The sequence below is a fragment of the Vigna umbellata genome, chromosome 1 (assembly GCF_029865625.1).
Source record: "Vigna umbellata cultivar VRB3 chromosome 1, Vumbellata_1.0, whole genome shotgun sequence".
In the NCBI taxonomy this organism is placed as follows: domain Eukaryota; kingdom Viridiplantae; phylum Streptophyta; class Magnoliopsida; order Fabales; family Fabaceae; genus Vigna; species Vigna umbellata.
This window is the reverse complement of record NC_142165.1, coordinates 98,018,500-98,036,032: the sequence shown is the minus strand read 5'-3', so window position 1 is coordinate 98,036,032 and position 17,533 is coordinate 98,018,500. Positions and strand designations below refer to the sequence as shown.

General features: G+C 33.5%; 1 protein-coding gene across 1 annotated transcript; it reads left to right on the top strand.

Annotated features, from left to right (window-relative positions):
- The first annotated feature begins 8,626 nt into the window (after nucleotides 1–8,626).
- Nucleotides 8,627–16,923, top strand: LOC124834651 (DDT domain-containing protein DDR4-like). Its single transcript, XM_047309398.2, has 12 exons — nucleotides 8,627–9,254; nucleotides 9,336–9,446; nucleotides 11,172–11,258; nucleotides 11,353–11,390; nucleotides 11,471–11,552; nucleotides 12,212–12,318; nucleotides 12,422–12,587; nucleotides 13,769–13,861; nucleotides 14,006–14,129; nucleotides 15,321–15,363; nucleotides 15,486–15,671; nucleotides 15,756–16,923. The coding sequence occupies exons 1-12, from the start codon at nucleotides 8,922–8,924 to the stop codon at nucleotides 16,519–16,521; spliced, it is 2,136 nt and encodes a 711-aa protein (XP_047165354.2). The 5' UTR covers nucleotides 8,627–8,921; the 3' UTR covers nucleotides 16,522–16,923.
- Nucleotides 16,924–17,533: the final 610 nt, after the last annotated feature.

The following is a 17,533-nucleotide window of genomic DNA, read 5'->3' as shown; positions in this document are numbered from 1 at the left end:
CTTGAAAACTAAGAACACCGAGAATTTTATATTCGAACTCGTGGACATTTAAGAAGAAAAATAGTCAAATTTTACAGCATATTTATGTGAGAGTGTAACTTTACGAGAATGTATCTTGAAGCATAACCTGGGTTGAACAAAATTAATTACGTACCCCTTTAACTAAAATGACCAATTTTAGATTAAAAAATAAAACAAATCATTTTAAATCTCACGTGACCGATGGGACGTAACAAAGCATGAACATATCGGCATGGATGCTCGTAATAACCATAAAAAGGCTAGATTGTTTTTTCTATTAAGGAAAGTTATCTGGGAAAGTATGAACAGAAAATTAAACTAATTTTGCTACAGTATCCAAGCAGACCATTTATTATGTGGTTAATGATGTAACAATTTCAGTTATTATATTGATGAACAATAATGCAGCATCTTACAATTTACTTGAGGTCAAGCTAGAAGAAGTGTATTTCATTATTTTGTGAATCCTTGATTAATCCTTTTTAACTAAATTAGAGGAATAAACTGAACAGCATGCATTCACTTAAATTAGTTCATCGCTTACTGCAATACAAGATTCCGCTTAAGACATTTTATAACCTTGTATTGAAAGCAGCCCAAACAACTTGGATTATACAATATGACAACATAGTTACTAGCAGGGTTGAATGAAATGAAACTATGCGAGCTGATTTAAATTGGATTTCATTTTTTAGTAGAAGGAGACAGATTGAAAGGGACCGATTCATTAAAAAAAATTGAATTTGAGAGAGAAGAGAAGAACTTTTTTGGTGGGGAAACCATAAAAGAGGCAGAAAGTCAGAAAGATGAAGCTCTTTTCCTCTAAACATCATCTGGGTGCTTTTTCCATCAGCTTCGTGCTTTGTTGCTTCTTGCTGCTTTTGGATTCTTCAACTGCACTTCCTCTCTGTCTCAACTCAACTCAGGTCTGCATACTTTTTCTTCATTTGCCATTAAATTTTGAGTTTTGTGTTGGTTACGAGGGATCAGGAGGGCAATTAGAACATGATGTGTCAAGTCCCTTTGTTGATCTAACCGACCAAGTTCATTTTGATACTCAACTTGGAATGATGGGAATGACATTTCATCCAAACTTTGCAAACTATGGTCGATTCTTTGCTTCATTTAACTGTGATAGTAGTCCGGATATATTGAAAGTGTTGATGCACTTGAAGCCACAGTACACAGAGCATTTGAGAAATCATAACTCCACGATCAGCATTCAACAATAATGAGCTTGGAGTGCAAACCTTGAAAAGTGTTTGATGCGTCTTAGCTATACCATTTGTCACAGTCCAAACAACTGAATAGTGTTGCTATTTTTGAAAAAGATATCATTGAACTGAGGCTGAGCAACTGTTTGCAGTAATTGGAGTATGGTAGCAAACAACAAATGTCGACAATCTCGTCCATACAAGTGGCAATGTTGGAATGACATAATAGTTTGGGACGGTTTGTTACAGCTGGATAAGCAATTACGACATGTAGAGGTAAAATCAGTTTGAACATTCAAGAATTGACAACTCACTGCAAAAGAACACTGTTCAACCTGACACTGAATTTTGCTTTGATCAATTGGTGTCCTTAATTAAACAGAGAAAGAGGACAAGACAAGGGAATCAAGACTAATTTCATTTATACACCAATCAAAACCAATCATCAATCAAAATGCTATAATGGGGTATTTTTTTTATCTGCAGTACAACACAATTAATGGTACAATGCATTATTTTATCATTCAACTCTTTCTTGGAGACGATGCTTGCCAAAAGGACTGAAGAGTTGAGATAAGGATCAAATATTTTGTATTTATCAATTTCGAGTTATTCAACAAAAGTCAAGTTGTTATATTGCTAAACATTTTAACGAATAGAGTGTATTATTAAGAGTTTAATTGGTATGCTAGTATATATAGTTTTACACTATTAACTAATAAAAAATATCTTTAGTACAATTTAAAATGGTTATTGTATTCATAAAAACTATTACTGTAAAATACAATAAAGTTAATATATTATAATTAAAATTTTCTGTCAAATGTTGTTTCAAATGTGAAAATGGTTATGCATGTACTAATTAATTAACCACCTATGATCATAAACCAATGTGGTGGTATCATTCCATTTGCATTGCATGCAGGCGAAGTTGAAATTCCCTATCACCATGGCATAGTGAAAATCTCAACATCAAATTACATACTCTTTCTTGTCTTTACGGAATGCATATTTAAGGTTTCACCGATAGAAGAGAATATGTTCACGAAGAAGAAAATGCAGAGAAAAAAAGAAGAAATAAACTTCAAACATTAATTCAAAACACTTTGATTTTTTAATCACTAGTTTTATAATATCATTTTTTTATTGTAATTAATTTTTGGTGGAACATTTGCACATTTCCGTTACACTAATTAGTATGAATGAGTTAGTCGGGTTAATATATTTTTGGTGGAACAATCTTCCTGTTAAGGGTGAGTCCCTTCATATAGGTACACTCCTTATTCAGTGGAAGCATTTTTATTCAACTACAACCATGAGTAGCCCTTTGTAGCATCATTCATCTTAATATGATTTACTTACCTGAATATCCTTTTCTAGGAAGACTTTCGGTATAAGAACCAATAGTCACCAAGACGAACCATCGACTCTGATACCACTGTTGGTCTATCAAGAGGATGTTTATCGGGGAGACACAAACACTAATGAGATCTAAACCCAATCATATAAGAGATTGACACCACTCTCTACCAAAAATCTTAAGACAATGAGTTAATGGGTCTTTCATATTTATATAGTGATCTACTTTTTCATTTTTATCCAATGTAAGACTTAGATTCACATTTGGATTCAACACAAAAGTATATGAAATAAATTAGGAGAATACAATATATTCAAATTTACTTAATTATAAAAATTTATTTTTTAAAAATTCAATTAACTTATTCTTAACTAAATTCATAAGGAGTTAATTTATGTTAAATAAGTTGTTTCGTTTTAATATTTGTGATATTGAATATTCAATTTACATTGAGGTTGTTGGTGATGTTGTTTTAGAAAATAAGTGTGATCCTTTTAGTCATTTTAGTATATGAGTGTTTAGTAAAATCAAATCGATTTCTTATTTTTGTTGAATAATATTTGCTTGTTCTAATGTGACATTGTTATTAATATGTCTATTTTTCTTTTATGATATACTGTGACTCTAATTTTAGTCAATACAAAACTTTATCCTCATGATGTATAAGATAATCATGGAATCATATTTATCTGACAAATAAAAAAGAGAGTTTCTTCTTATTATATTTATATAGATAAAATTATCTTTGATGTTTCTTAATTGAAGCTCTGAGTTTTTTACCTAGTTTTGGTTTAATTCACAATATAAGTTTTAAGGATATCTATATGTGATAACCCATTCACAATTCATGACTTTTTGAGTTGTGAATTTGTTGATTCAAACATCCAATATTTTAATAGATTGTATTTCTGGTGTAAGGTTGGATGTTCATTTAAAATAATTTCCTAGTTTTCACACTTTAATTCTATCCTCTCTGTGTTAAAGTAATTTATTCGTCAACCAATCGAGAATACTTGTTAAAGCTGTTTTGATGCTAAAATTAGCTTAGATTTGATCCGTTAAAACAATTAATGTTATAATAAAAGTGAAATTAATATCCCAACAACCATACCTTTTTCTGTGGATTTTTTGATTAGGGTCGGCTTAATTACGACCAATTTCCCTTTAAGTCTAATTATTGATATGTTTACGCTAATTAGATGTTTGACTAATTTTAATCGGTCACACTATTGCGGTTGGTATGTATTAGTTGGTGTTGGAAGTCCCACATCGACTAGAGATAAGGTCAAATTATAATATATAAGTGAGGTGCAAACCTCACCTTACAAGCCGATTTTGTGGGCTTGAGTTAGGCTTAAAGTCCATTTCTAACATGGTATCAGAACCATGGTTAGAGTCTAGGATGTTGCTATTTTAAATAATTTGAAACCCTAATTTTACTTTCCCAACACCCACCCACGAAACTCTCTTCCCCTTTCCCCATTTCCGTTTCACCTCCCCACCTCCCGCACTTACATTCCTTTTTCTTCTGAGTGTTTTTTTTGGTTTGAAAGCTTCCATTGCCGCCGTAGTGTGAAGGAGTGTCGCCGCCGTGGTGTGGAGGAGCGTCCAGAGCGTCGATCAACGTGAGGAAGTATACATCAAAGAAGGTGACATCCTTCAACGGATGTCCCCTAATAAAACAAATCCTAAAATAAAAAACGTAACCCGAAAAACGGATGTCGACATCCGTTTTACCTTAAAGATGTTGACATCTGTTGAAGGATGTGACCTCCGTATGTCGACATCCGTTTTACCTTAAAGATGTTGACATCTGTTGAAGGATGTGACCTCCGTATGTCGACATCCGTTTTACCTTAAAGATGTTGACATCTGTTGAAGGATGTGACCTCCGTTTAAAGGTTACATTTTTTATTTTAGGGTTTGTTTTCAAGGTTTATTCGAATACGCACTTGGAGGAAGCACGACAAGCACTGCACCACGAGAGCGAATGCATACTTGATAATTCTTTCCGCTACCACCATCCTTTGCAACTTGTAGTATCTCACAACGATGAAAGAAAGAGAGAAAGAAATATAATGTTAAAATGAAAGAAAAATATTTTACTCATGTACGGGACTAGAATATGTTATTAGTAAAATAGGTTATGAATGGGTAAAATTAAAAAATAATAACCCTAAAAATAAAATTTTAGTGAGGGGCAAAATAATAAAGGGGAGGTGGAGGGAGAAAGGTGTGGTGGTGGAGGGAGCAACACCCTAAAGTCTATCCTAGCGATATTTGTTCGGATGTTGCTCCCTCCACCACCCCAAGTGCTCTTGCACCTCTCCACTATTTTCTTTTATTCCAAAAATACTTTACACCTCCCCACTATTTTCTTTTATTTCAAAAATACCCCACACCTCCCTATTATATTCAACAATATTTCTCTTTCTCTCTCCACATTAATGGAGCATTCACATGGCTCAGATTTAAACTTGTGATATATTGCAAAATTTTATTTACATTTTCCTTTAAATAAGTTTGATTCGATCTTATTTTCACTGTTAAATATATTTTTTTTTTCAAATTACTTAATAAATGGTAAAATTTTGTTCTAAATTTCTAGAAAAATGTTTATATATATGTGTGTTTTTTTTTACATTTAATATCTATAATTTTTAACATTATATTATGTTTTAACTTACTCACATGTTTGACTCAAATAACTTGAATAAAGTATTTAATTTATTAGATAAATAATATAAAAATATTATTAAATACTTAAAATATAAAAGAAAAGTTATTTGTTAAAGATTTGGAATTTATTTAGTTCTTTCGTCGTTATAAAGTTAGTATATAATAATAATAATAATAATATATTATTTATTATTAATATTATTATGTTTATTATTTTGTATTTGCATCTAACTTTTAAGTTTATAAAATGGAAGTGGTAGAAGCACTAATAGTGAAGTTTCCTCTGAATTTTATATTTTGCAATATATCACAAGTTTAAATGTAAGCCATATGAATGGTTCATTAATGTAGAGAGAGAAAAAGAGAGATTGTAGAGGATAGTGGGGAGGTGTAGGGTATTTTTGGAATAAAAGAAAACAGTGGGGAGGTATAGAGTATTTTTGGAATAAAAGAAAATAGTGGAGAGGTGCAGAAGCACTTGGGGTGGTGGAGGGAGCAACACCCTATTTGTTGTTTGTTGGGCATATTGTTTCATCCCCTATTGGGCCACTATCGGACCACCCATTAAAAATGTCTAGTCCCCCGGTCAAGTTAAAAATGTCTAGTCCCCCGGTCGAGATGTATATACCTCGGCGTGAGGGGTGTGTGTTGGAAGTCCCACATAAGTGGGCATTCTATTATTCTATTTCACCCGCTATCGGATCAGTAAGGTGCAAACCTCACCTTACAAGCCGGTTTTTGTGGGGTTGAGTTAGGCTTAAACCCACTTTCTAATAGTTGGAACATATAGTACATAGATGGTCAAACCTTAAGTACAATTATAGACTTGGAACATATAGTACATAGACGGTCAAACCTTAAGTACAATTATAGACTAGAAGAGAAAATCGTTTGTGGTCGCATACATGGATGCCTCGCGAATAACGCTATTAGCGCTGACACCAAATTTGTAACATCATGTTCCTTCAACTATCAGATGGTGTTGGATATGACGATCTTGGTGGCACTGATTACATCATTCTTTCTTGGACTATAATATGTTAACAACTTTTTTTAATAACTTTTTGACAATAGACTATGTGTCACTATTTTATTGGTTCGTATATTTAAAATAGACCAATCACAAGCTATGTAAAAAAGTTATAAAAAAAATTTGTTAAAAATACATTTTCATTCTTTCTTACTTTCCTTTACCTACTCTCTTCCTTCATTTCCTTTCTTATTCCACTTTCTCCTTATCCCTCTGCAACAGTCACCTTCAAGTTGTTTTGTAATTAAATAAATATAAAAAAACAAATAAAAATGTATTTTACAATGTATTTATAAAGAAGAGAAAGCAAATAGAAGATTTATAACTTATGATTAGGGATGATACAGCATAAAAATTATATAAATAACATTTAAAAGAGATTAAATAAAAAATTAAGTTACAACTGTCCTTATTTAAGACAAACAAGTTTCACAAGGTGGATAAATGTTCTTAAATATTGATTATTAGGGTATACTAACTTTTTTTTCTACTTTCTTCTACATTTATTATAACATGTAAGGTAATGCTTGGTACAAAAATGATGAATATATAGCTAAAAGAACTCATAACTATAATCGTAAAAGATACAGTGTTTTCTTTTTTTCACAAGTTGATATAAATAAAAGCCTACTTAAAGATGACCCGAAACAAAAGAAGGAAAGAAGTACTGAAGATCATTATGAAACGTGACATCCGATCAAATCCAAATGTGCAGTTTGAAATCACGTTCATGCTAATTAGGGATTCTGAAAAAAGTAAAATAATTAATAATACTGATAGATATAGGTGAAGTAAAAAATAACTCAGTTGAATTTATCTAAATTATTTTTTTAAGTTCAGTTTAATTCTTTTAAACTATTTTATAATTTAATTATAAATTTTTATAGTACAGGACAGTGCAGATTTTTCATCCTAAATACTGTTGTCCTTTACAGTGAAATTTCAGTACAATTGTTGTAATGAAAAGCTTTACAGATAATTACATAGCTATTTCTTTTCACCAATTTATTCAGTTATTTTTTGTAATATCCAACATTTCGTGCATTAATTTCCTATTCTTATTATCTTGGGGATGATTCTTTTTCACAGAAGAATTTGTTGTGATATACTGTGTGACCGTATCAGAATCTTGCAAAGACAGACCCAATCAAGTTCAGTCATATTCCATTACATATCATCAAGAGTGGAATATTTGACTCGACCCAATTCACTGAGTAGGCTCGTACGAACCATAGCTTTAATAATGACAATTTCTTTTTCACGTTTCTGACTCTAATTTCTCTTTTTCATCTTCTAACCTCTTCCACAAGGAAGCTATAAACTTATTAAAAATAAAACCAAAAGAAGTTAACAAATTTCAATCTAGCTTTGTATATTTGCATGATGATGAAGAAATTATGCCCCACATGCACAGCAGAAAACCTAGTATTAATTATACTTTTCTGTCTCTCCACTCCCTCGGCAATTATGGTAAACAGAACATTGATAGTTAGGGAAAAACTCCCTCACATTCTTCAAACACTTTTTTTCTTTTACTTTAATCAGATGAATTGACTAATAAACTTAACAATATCTATCCCTGTAGGAATATGCAATCTGATATTATGTATTACTTTACATTACTTGCTTTTTTCTTCCAGCGACAAGAAAGTTCAACTTGTTTTCATTCTGGATCAAGCTTTAAACTTTTGTTGCACTGATGAATTTGCAAAAATGCTACCTACCTTTTTAAGGCAGAAAGGAGAATCAAATCAGTGATGTCGAAATTCTTCAGTTTGAACACTTCTGTTCGACAAGTTAGAGCTTTCCGTTTTTAAACTTAACATGTCAGATTTAGCTTTTGAGAAGTTGAAAATCATTGACTGAACAAATTGTAACTTAGTCAAAACTATAGTCTTACATTTTGAAAAACAAAACCAATCTTGTTTAGCCTCTTGTGTTTACATCAAAGTTTCTCAAGCAGCACAGTAACAAACTGTTTCAACTTACACACTTGGTCATGGTTAAAATCTGTTAAATAACACAGGAAAAGATAAGAAACAGTTCAGATTTTATTGAGGTAAGGCTAATCCAAATTCAGTCAACTTATCGAAATAGAAGAATGAAAACTTATCGAAATAGAAGAATGAAAACGTGTAAACTAAATCAACAGTGTAATCCAAAAGGGAAGAAAAAAGTAAAAAATTTTCAAATACCACCAAAGTAAAGGCAATGAGCAGTGTAATCCAAAAGGGAACAAAACAGTAGATTTAATCTTTCTTAGATTTGACCCAAGGTGAAACCAAATCTAACCTCATAGCACCAAATTTCAGGTACTGTCCCTCTCTCTATCATCACTGCCAGTGACCACTCTTTCTATGTCTTCAGTCTTTGTTTTTCGTATTTTGCAGTTACATTCATCCACTTGAGCTTCTCATAGGAGACACTCAGCTTTGGATTTGAGGGTTTGGATTGGACCCTTTGGTCCTTCCCATCTCCTCTCTCTTTTCTCTTTTCTTTTTTAATTTCTTCTCTTGCTCTTTCTAGTTTCCGCAATCTAATGCTAACTCATCAATCATGATTCTCCAACTCTAATCTCAAACTCACTTCCCTAAACCCTAATTTAATATCTCTTGTCATGTCCAACGGATCCCCTCCTCCGGTGACTGGCGAACACTCCCTGCCACCGGAAGCCGACCCCTCAAACCATGTTTCCGATTCGAAGGAAGAAACTGCGGTGACTCCTCCCCTAACCACAAGGAGTACCCGCCCGTCCCGGGCGTGCACCATGCGCGCCGCCTCTCGCCTCCTTTCCTCGCCCGTGGCTGCTAAGAAGGAGGTTTCTCCGCCACCGACGCTGCAATGCAGCAAGATTGTTACTCCGCTGGTGGAGCCGCCCTCGCCGTCACAGTTGTCACGGTGGCACCTGCGGACGATGTGGGAGTTTGCTTCCGTACTGAATTTCTTGCATGTGAGTTGGGAAGTGTAATCTTTGACTTTGGTTTGCTTTTGTTTGTGTTTTTTGTATGTGAAAAGTTGTGCCTTGTTGCAGCTATTTATGCCTCTTTTGAATATCTCACTGGAATTTTCTGCGGAAGAGTTGGAGACAGCCCTTCTTAACCCCAACGATACTTTGTTTCATGTTCATATGCCTTTGCTAAAGGTTGGTTGGTGTTATTACTAATTTTTGTTTACTTTTCCTTTTAGTTTGTTTTTTGGTCCTTGGTTGTTGTTTATGGCATTACTTTTTTCTTATGTGGATGTATATCTTAATCTTTGTGGTTGAGTTTGTTTATTGCTTGTTGTTGTTGTGATTACTCTGCACGTGTTTATTATGATTCTATCATCATGTTTTTTCCTGTTTTGGGCTGAATTCTCTTATTTTGAATGTTTATGCTCCAATTTTACACCTTCAATTGGAGAATATAGTTTTGTAACCTGGTCGAGTTGGATGCTTGACTGTGAGAGAGATTTTAGAGTTATTAAGTAAAATCTTTGTTATTATAATTTGTTCAGGGAAGCTTCTGTGTGGTTGAACGAGAGTAGAGTGGATCAGACAAATATTTTGCATTGGTGTTATTTAGTTTTAGATCAAATATAATTTTAGTCAGCTGTTCGAATGTTTTTATGACCAAGCTAAAAAAGAAACCTGTGTTTTGGGATTGCTTATGAGTTTTGGCTTAGTCCCCTTGTGTCGTGTTTTTTATATTTTCTTTTTCAGTTTTACATATTTTTGACATAATGCAGATGATTGTTTCTCATAGGGTTGGCTTCTGTAATGCTGGATTTGATGGGTGGAAGAAGGCCTGTTATTTTTTGTTTTCAAATTACATTAATGATTGATGACTTAGCAATGAATTTGACCAATTTAATATTCTGAGATGAGATGGATATAATTCCTTGAATGATTGCAGGCTTGAGGTTGACCGAGGTTTGTAAGTAGAGAGAAGATTCTTGATTTTGAAAGTTTTATTAGAATTATGGAAAGCCCTTTATTCAGTAGCTAAAAGATAAATTTGAACTTGCCTTGTTCTTTTCATCTGCATTAGTGTTAAATTAGGAACATGTGGGGATTGTGATAAGCAGATCTGAAGGCACATTCTTCTGCTGAAGCATTGAATGCAACCATTAAGTTTGTTTATTCGATGCAGTTATAGCTTTTAAGAACGATAATGACCCTGTTTTCTTAATGTAAAGGTTACAATATGCAAAACAGTCTGAGTAAGTTTTAAAAGCTGTCACATTTATACATATGTTGACTTTGAACTCGCCCTTGATGTTCTGGATGCAAATCAATCTCAAAGGTGCTGTTGCAAGGAGTAATATATATATATATATATATATATATATATATATATATATATGTATGTATGTATGTATGTATGTATGTATGTACCTTGGATAGCATAAGGAAAGGCCAACTTAGTAGAATTTTCTAAACTTTGGGGTGCAAGTGACATCTACATACCTAGTTATTACTCAGTTTTCTTATATGAGTTCATACATGATTTAAATTATATGACTTGTGATGATTTAGCTCTTTATTGTATTGTTGCTTGTAAATGTATGTTAAAGGCAGGGTCTTCAACCAGTCTCTGATCTAATGAATCATCTACCTATGTTTATATAACTTTTGATTTTGAATTATTATAAAAAAAACCAACCATGATTTAGAATATTGGTGAAGGAAAGTGAAGGTTGTCAATTGAGTAATCACACAGTTTCAAATCTAATAATAGTTGTTTGAACTTGAATTAGTCATTTAGCTGTAATTCTTCTGCAATTATCTTTCTCAAGGTTTATTCCATAGCGAATCAGTACTTGCTTCTCCACGTGTTTGCAGAGCTGCTACTGGTCTGATAATAACATATATTTAATGTTTTGATAGGCAATCCCTCCTATTACCCGAATGGCACTCACACGAGATACTTGGATAACCGTATTGTGCAGGAAATTGAGAGATTGGTGGCATTGGGTAATAAGTTACTTTCAATCGGCAAGCTGATATTTTATAATAATGTCTATTTTACAATTTCTAGAGTTAATAAGAGGTTGGAATCCAAATGTAGGTTGCTGATGGGGATCTTCCAGTTGTTGCTTCCCATGGGTAAGCGCTCATGCAATTTTTGTAATCCTAGAATCTTAATCTTCAAATATCACAGGTCTTACGTTATGCTAATGTGACAGGCTGGAGATTGAAGTGTATAATTCACTTGATCCAGGGATCCGTGTTGTCATCTTAAAAGCAATATGCGACATTCGTGTTGAGGTATATTTTGTTTTTTAGTATTCATATATTAATATCTGTTTATCTCAAATGGATGAATTTTGGAATGGTAGGATGCGGCCCCTCTGTCTGATGTTTATATCTTAATGGATGACTGTATACATTTATGCTATGTAAAAGTTGTTCATGTTCTAGCATGGCATTTTCTGTTTTTTGGCATGCTCCTTGCATCTTTCTCATAAGCGAGTCCATTATACTTGTCTATTTAACGAGTTGTTCTAGTTTCTGTTTTTGAGGCCAATGCCTTTTGTGGCTGATATTCACCTACCATCCTAAAACTCACTTGGTGACACTTTACTCAGTTTTGCCGTTGTTTTGGAACCCTCCATAGATAGCCCTTTCCAAGACACTAACAACAACTCTGATACCAATGTATAAGCACTGAAGTATATGGGCAACCCACCTGTAAAAGCTAACCATTAACTGGAAAGAACTGAGCGCTTAAAACTCCATCAAGCATCCCATACTACTCAATTTAAGACATAGGCATCCTCCTAGGATTTTTACTTGGTCATGGTCGTGGGGAGCCCAATATCAAAACCTACTGGGTGCATCCACGATTCCCAAATTTTTTTACTCTATTGTCCCTTTTTGTATTATACCAGTGATGTAATAATCCAATTTGAGTAATTATTTTGCAGCAAGAAGACATCCGAAGTTATATTGACAACTCAATTAAACACGGTGTTAGGCTTTCAACGTTCCGTAAAGAGCGTATAGGAGGTGATTCGAACGGAATTTCTTATTGGTAATAAACTTTTTGTTTTGGGTTGTCATGGTCAAATTTTTAAATCTTATATTAGAAAGTATTGTGCTTATGGTTTTATTCATTTGAAATTTGACTGGTGCAGGTATGAAGATGATCCCATTATTGGACATAGGCTGTATCGAGAAATAAGGAAAACTGAAGTGATTCAAATGAAGAAAGGGAAAGCAAGAGGTTCCCAGGTTCTTTCTAGCACATCATACCAGTGGGAAGCAGTTGCTACCAATTTTGATGAATTTCAAGATGTTTCTGTAAGTTACTAAAGCTGGGGGTTGATCAACGTTCATTTTAAGGAGTTACTTATCACTTAAGCCTAGAACAACTAACATTTGTTGTAGTTGTCTTGATTGGAGTTGAGACTTTGGTGTTATAGATTTGAGATTTTGATAATTAATCACTTGTTAAATGTAAATGTAAATTACACAATAGTTTGTCATGCTAGAAAACACCATAAATCTACTTTATTGTGATTATAAACCCAAACATATAGTCTTATCAAACTTTCTTAGAATTTTAACTTTGTTGGAAATCCAAATTAGGCGTTCTCCTTGAAATCTGATGTTAGATTCAAAACTTATTTATCAGAATCTAATTATAGATCAAATGAAAACTTGCATGATTAAAATTACCTAAGGTTTTTTTCTTGCGATTTTTGTTGATTCTTTTTATTGTTTAATTTTGTAAAATCAAGAAGAAAATCATTAATTTTCATGGGTTCAGATTGTCTGTGCTAGAAAGAGAAATTTACTTTTGCAATAAGAAACTACGATAGAAAGGGTGGCACATCCTTTAGGATACAAATGCATACATAAGAAAATCAAAAAGTTATGTTGTAAGATATCTGTAGGGAAAAAGACATTGAAAATAATACTGAAGAAGCAAACATAAATGTGATTTCTAAAAATTCTGCGTGGAATTTGTTTTTTTTCAATTTTATAAATTGCTAGATAAATGTTTTCTTTTTCTTTAGTTGGTGTTTATTGGATTTAGTAGTTTTACCTCCGAAGGGCTGACAAAATCTTCTTTAATCATGTTGTGAGTGGTTCTCAAAAGTCAAAGACACCTTCATAGTAAATTGCTTCTAAACTAATCTGAAAGTTATTTGATCTCACAAGCAAACATTTTATATTCTTGTAGCTAAGCCTTTGTTGATTATATGATACGATCCAGAGATCAATGTTAGCGATTCATGAATCTGATGTTGAATGTGGAAGCATTTGCATTGTTCAACTGTTTGATGATTTTGCGCTTTAGTCATTGTTATTTAGTGAATACAACTTTATCCAGATGATCGGTTTGACCCTTATTTTTCTTTTTCATTTTCAGTAAGAACTAGTGTATCCTGCTATTGTTATTAATTAGGTTCATTTTTTTTCTTTACATGAGCCACGTCATGTATGAATTTAATCAATTCTTTCATCTGCTTACACAGGAGAAGCTTTTCTCAAGTAAAAACAGAACAGAGACTTCTCTGGGGAAAAAGCTGAAGATAGACATGCTTCCTGAAGTTGAGAAAGCTCATAAGGTAGGGGTTGAGAAATTTGAGAAGAATTGGTGTTTCTAAAATTAAATTCAATTTTTTTTTTAAAAAAAATATTGATTTATGGCCCTTGAAGGATCTTAATTGCATTTTCATTCAACTGTTACCAAATTGGTTTGGTTGGCACAGAAAAAGGAGAAATTGCTGAAAAAGCAACACAGACAAGCTCTTCTGCTTGATAATTACTTGGTTGTTGATGGGCTTGGTCCAGGGCGTTCTCTTCGTGACAGGAAACCTGTTACCTACACTTTTGGTAAGAGCTAGAAGTTTAATTATAACTGGAGCCATCATTTTCATGGTATTGGTAGTTGATACCTATAATTGGTTGATTTAAATTTTGTTTTAACAACTGTACTTTGTTTGTTAGTCCCGGCTCCTTCTGTATAAATGTATAAAATATATCTATATCTGGATTCTATTGTTCAGTTTCTAGAGCAATTTTTTTATCTCAACACCCTGCAAAGTAATCTGGGGAGTTGTTTCCAATATTTCCTAGTTGTTTTTATTCAATTAAGATTAATAACTTTGTCGTATTAGTGAGCTTGGGATTGTCTATTAATTCTACCTAACTATCTGGATAAATAGGACCTTTGGATATTTTATAGCACTAGATTGCAAAACATTTTGATGTAATATAATAGGTTGCTCTCCTTTTCCAACATAAACAATATTTCTTAAACAAAAAATGAGTTTCTGTGATTGCGCTCTGCTCCCAGGTACCTCCTATTTTTCTAAGCACTTAGGCTGGATCCATTGACCCATAACCTGCGGCTTATCTGGTTTTATTAGTAACCCGTTGCCCGGGATTGCCAGTGCTGCCATAGGGATACTGCAATGGAAATATTAATTGCGGCTCGTCTTTGTATCATCCAATGAGTATCTAATATATAATGTCATGTTGAAATTTTCCTTTTTACCCAGTCAGCCTTTACAACATGGTAGACTTCTTTTATAAAAATCTTATATTCTGTTTCATTCTCGGTTCTTGAGTAATTTTAAGAGGGTTAGCCCTTTTGCAATTGTAAGATAAACCTTGTGATTTGGTGGCCCCCAGTTTTAGGCTTGGAAACAACTCCCCTCATCTCATGGGTTGAAAATGCATATGTGACCCTCCCTGTTACCGCAATGGTTGTAGATTTTTCTTTTTCAAGCCATGATGCTTCAAGATCCAAAAAAAGACAACTCATGTTGCTCCCATCTTCACCTGTAGATTTTTTCATTTTCAGCAAGATGTTTGTGTCCTTTTTATTACTTGGGACATGATGGTTTGAACCTATGACTTGCAAATTAACCAAAACACTCACATCTAACCCACTCCTATTAGTTTTGTTCAAATTGTTGACTGAATTTTCTGATTTTCTTTTTTATTGAACTTGAATCAACTTACCCTTAGAAACCACTATGTGCTTGTTCTAAACCTAACCTGAAATTACTGTTATTGCAGATGATTTTGACCGGTCAATCAATGAGGCAATTAAAGTAACCAAGTATGTTCTTCTATCCTTTCATTCTTTGTTTGGTGTATGTATGAGGAGGGAGACAGGTCAGTCATACGCATTTACTTGTGCCATGTACTCATTTCTTGTATATATGTTCATTCCATTGTCAGGCAGAAACAGCCATCTCCAGAACGTATGCCCAGGAGAGAATCGGTAGCAAAACCTGAAGCTTTGACTAATGGTAAATATGGTCCTCTGCATGCCACACAAGATGCGAATTTTGGTATACCATCTTCAGAATCAGCTGACTCTTATGATGACAAGGAAGACCATGAAAATGACAACTTGGATCGAAGGTGTGTATTTTTTGTTTCTTTCAAATATGCTGAGATGTTTCTTCTCAAATCTAATTTTCACTAATTATCTGATTTCAACGTTAGCAATCGTCAAAGACGGAGACCTAATCGATATTCAGAAAGGGAGTTTGTTGGAGCAGTATCATACAATGAGGCAGACTTCGATAGTGATGATGATATTGTTGGCGAAGCTGTATATGATGAAGAATATCTAGAGAAACGCAAGCATAAAAGGAAGTCTTCCAGTAGCTCTGAAGGAGAAGAAGAACATGAGTGGGACGAATACAATGTTGAAGATGACGAAGAAGAAGAAGATGATGATGATGATGATTCCTTGAGCATGAGTGAGGATAGTGACAAACCCCGCAAGGTCAAACAGGTGCCAGGCCGTACTAGGAGAGAAACCAAACTGAGATCTGTGGGTGAGATTCAATCAAGTCTAAGACGCAGTAAAAGGGCAACTAGAAATTCTATAAATTACCGTCAATATGAGGCCTCAGAATCAGAAACCGAGTTTATCAAATCTGACAAGTCTGATACATCAGCTGATGATCACTCAGAACCCAGTGAGAATGGTGAATACATGATGGAAAGTGAAGATTCAGGTGGAAGTGATGATGAAGAACAAGAAACGAAAGTAGATGAGCCTATTACATATCCTGCAATAGAAGAGAATGAACAAAACCAAGCTCCTGAAAAATTAAGTAGTCCTGGTCAGGAGGATCCTGGTCAGGAGGAAGTTGAGAGCACAGGAAAGAGACGCTTCCTTGATTTGAATGAGCTTGCTCCTACCACTGGTTTTGATGATGGTCCAAACACAATAATGAAAGATGAAGACAATGATTACTGAAGCTTCTCATTCTGCTCGAGAGCAGGAATTGTAGTTTTCTATCAGAGAAGCCAATGTGTATGATAATAGAACTATAAATTTTGTTAAGCCCCAGAGAAAGTTACGATCAGGTTTCTTCTTGAGGCACAGTCTGAGAAGCCCTTGGTGCATGATTTGCCACCAGAAGCAGCGTGATACGCAGTTATGTAGATTAGGTAGTCACTTTTTCTTTAATATTTTTACTACATTCAAAGGGTCCTCCAAAATGAATGAGAAATTGTTGGGCGTTATTTAGCCCGTCCAATCCGTGTACAATAACTGTCAACAGCTACTGTAACTTTAGAAAATATGTGGCTTTCAGATTATTAAGCCTCTGTACTTTCTCCTTTTTATTTAATTTATACTTGTTTGCATTAGGTTCAAGAGATCAATTGAATCGAATTAATTCATCAAAGTTAGTTTTTTTATTTGACGAAATTTTCATGATTTATTTGGTTAAATGCTATTTTATAGAACTTAATATTTTATAACTTTATGCATTTCCTTTCTATTTTGTTAGTTTGTAATAAAATCGCATTATGGTTCTCATAGCTAAGACTAGAGTATTAACGTCCAACTAAATTTCTCATGTCTATAAAAAAAAAAGTTTTGAATATTTCCTTAATTATTTTGGATTAGGTTAAAATTTGCTTATCGGTCACTTTCTTTCAATTTCAAATCACAATCAACAAGGACGTGAGTCTAATATTGATAATCAGATTATTGCAAAGTATTAAAGTCTAACATCAATTATTTCTTCTAAATGGTAAACTGGCAACGCATGTGCTGTTTCTATGAAGAGATTATATTCCCATTTCAATTCGCGGTGGAATCTAATGCTATATAAAAACCAAACCAAATTGAGAGGTGAACTTCGAATTTATTTTTAATATTATAGTATTCGTATATTGTACTCTTTAATCTTGGCTATTCTTTCACCGTATATACTTTTCAATCTCCTTTTAAATTATTAATTATTTTATATTTTCTCTAT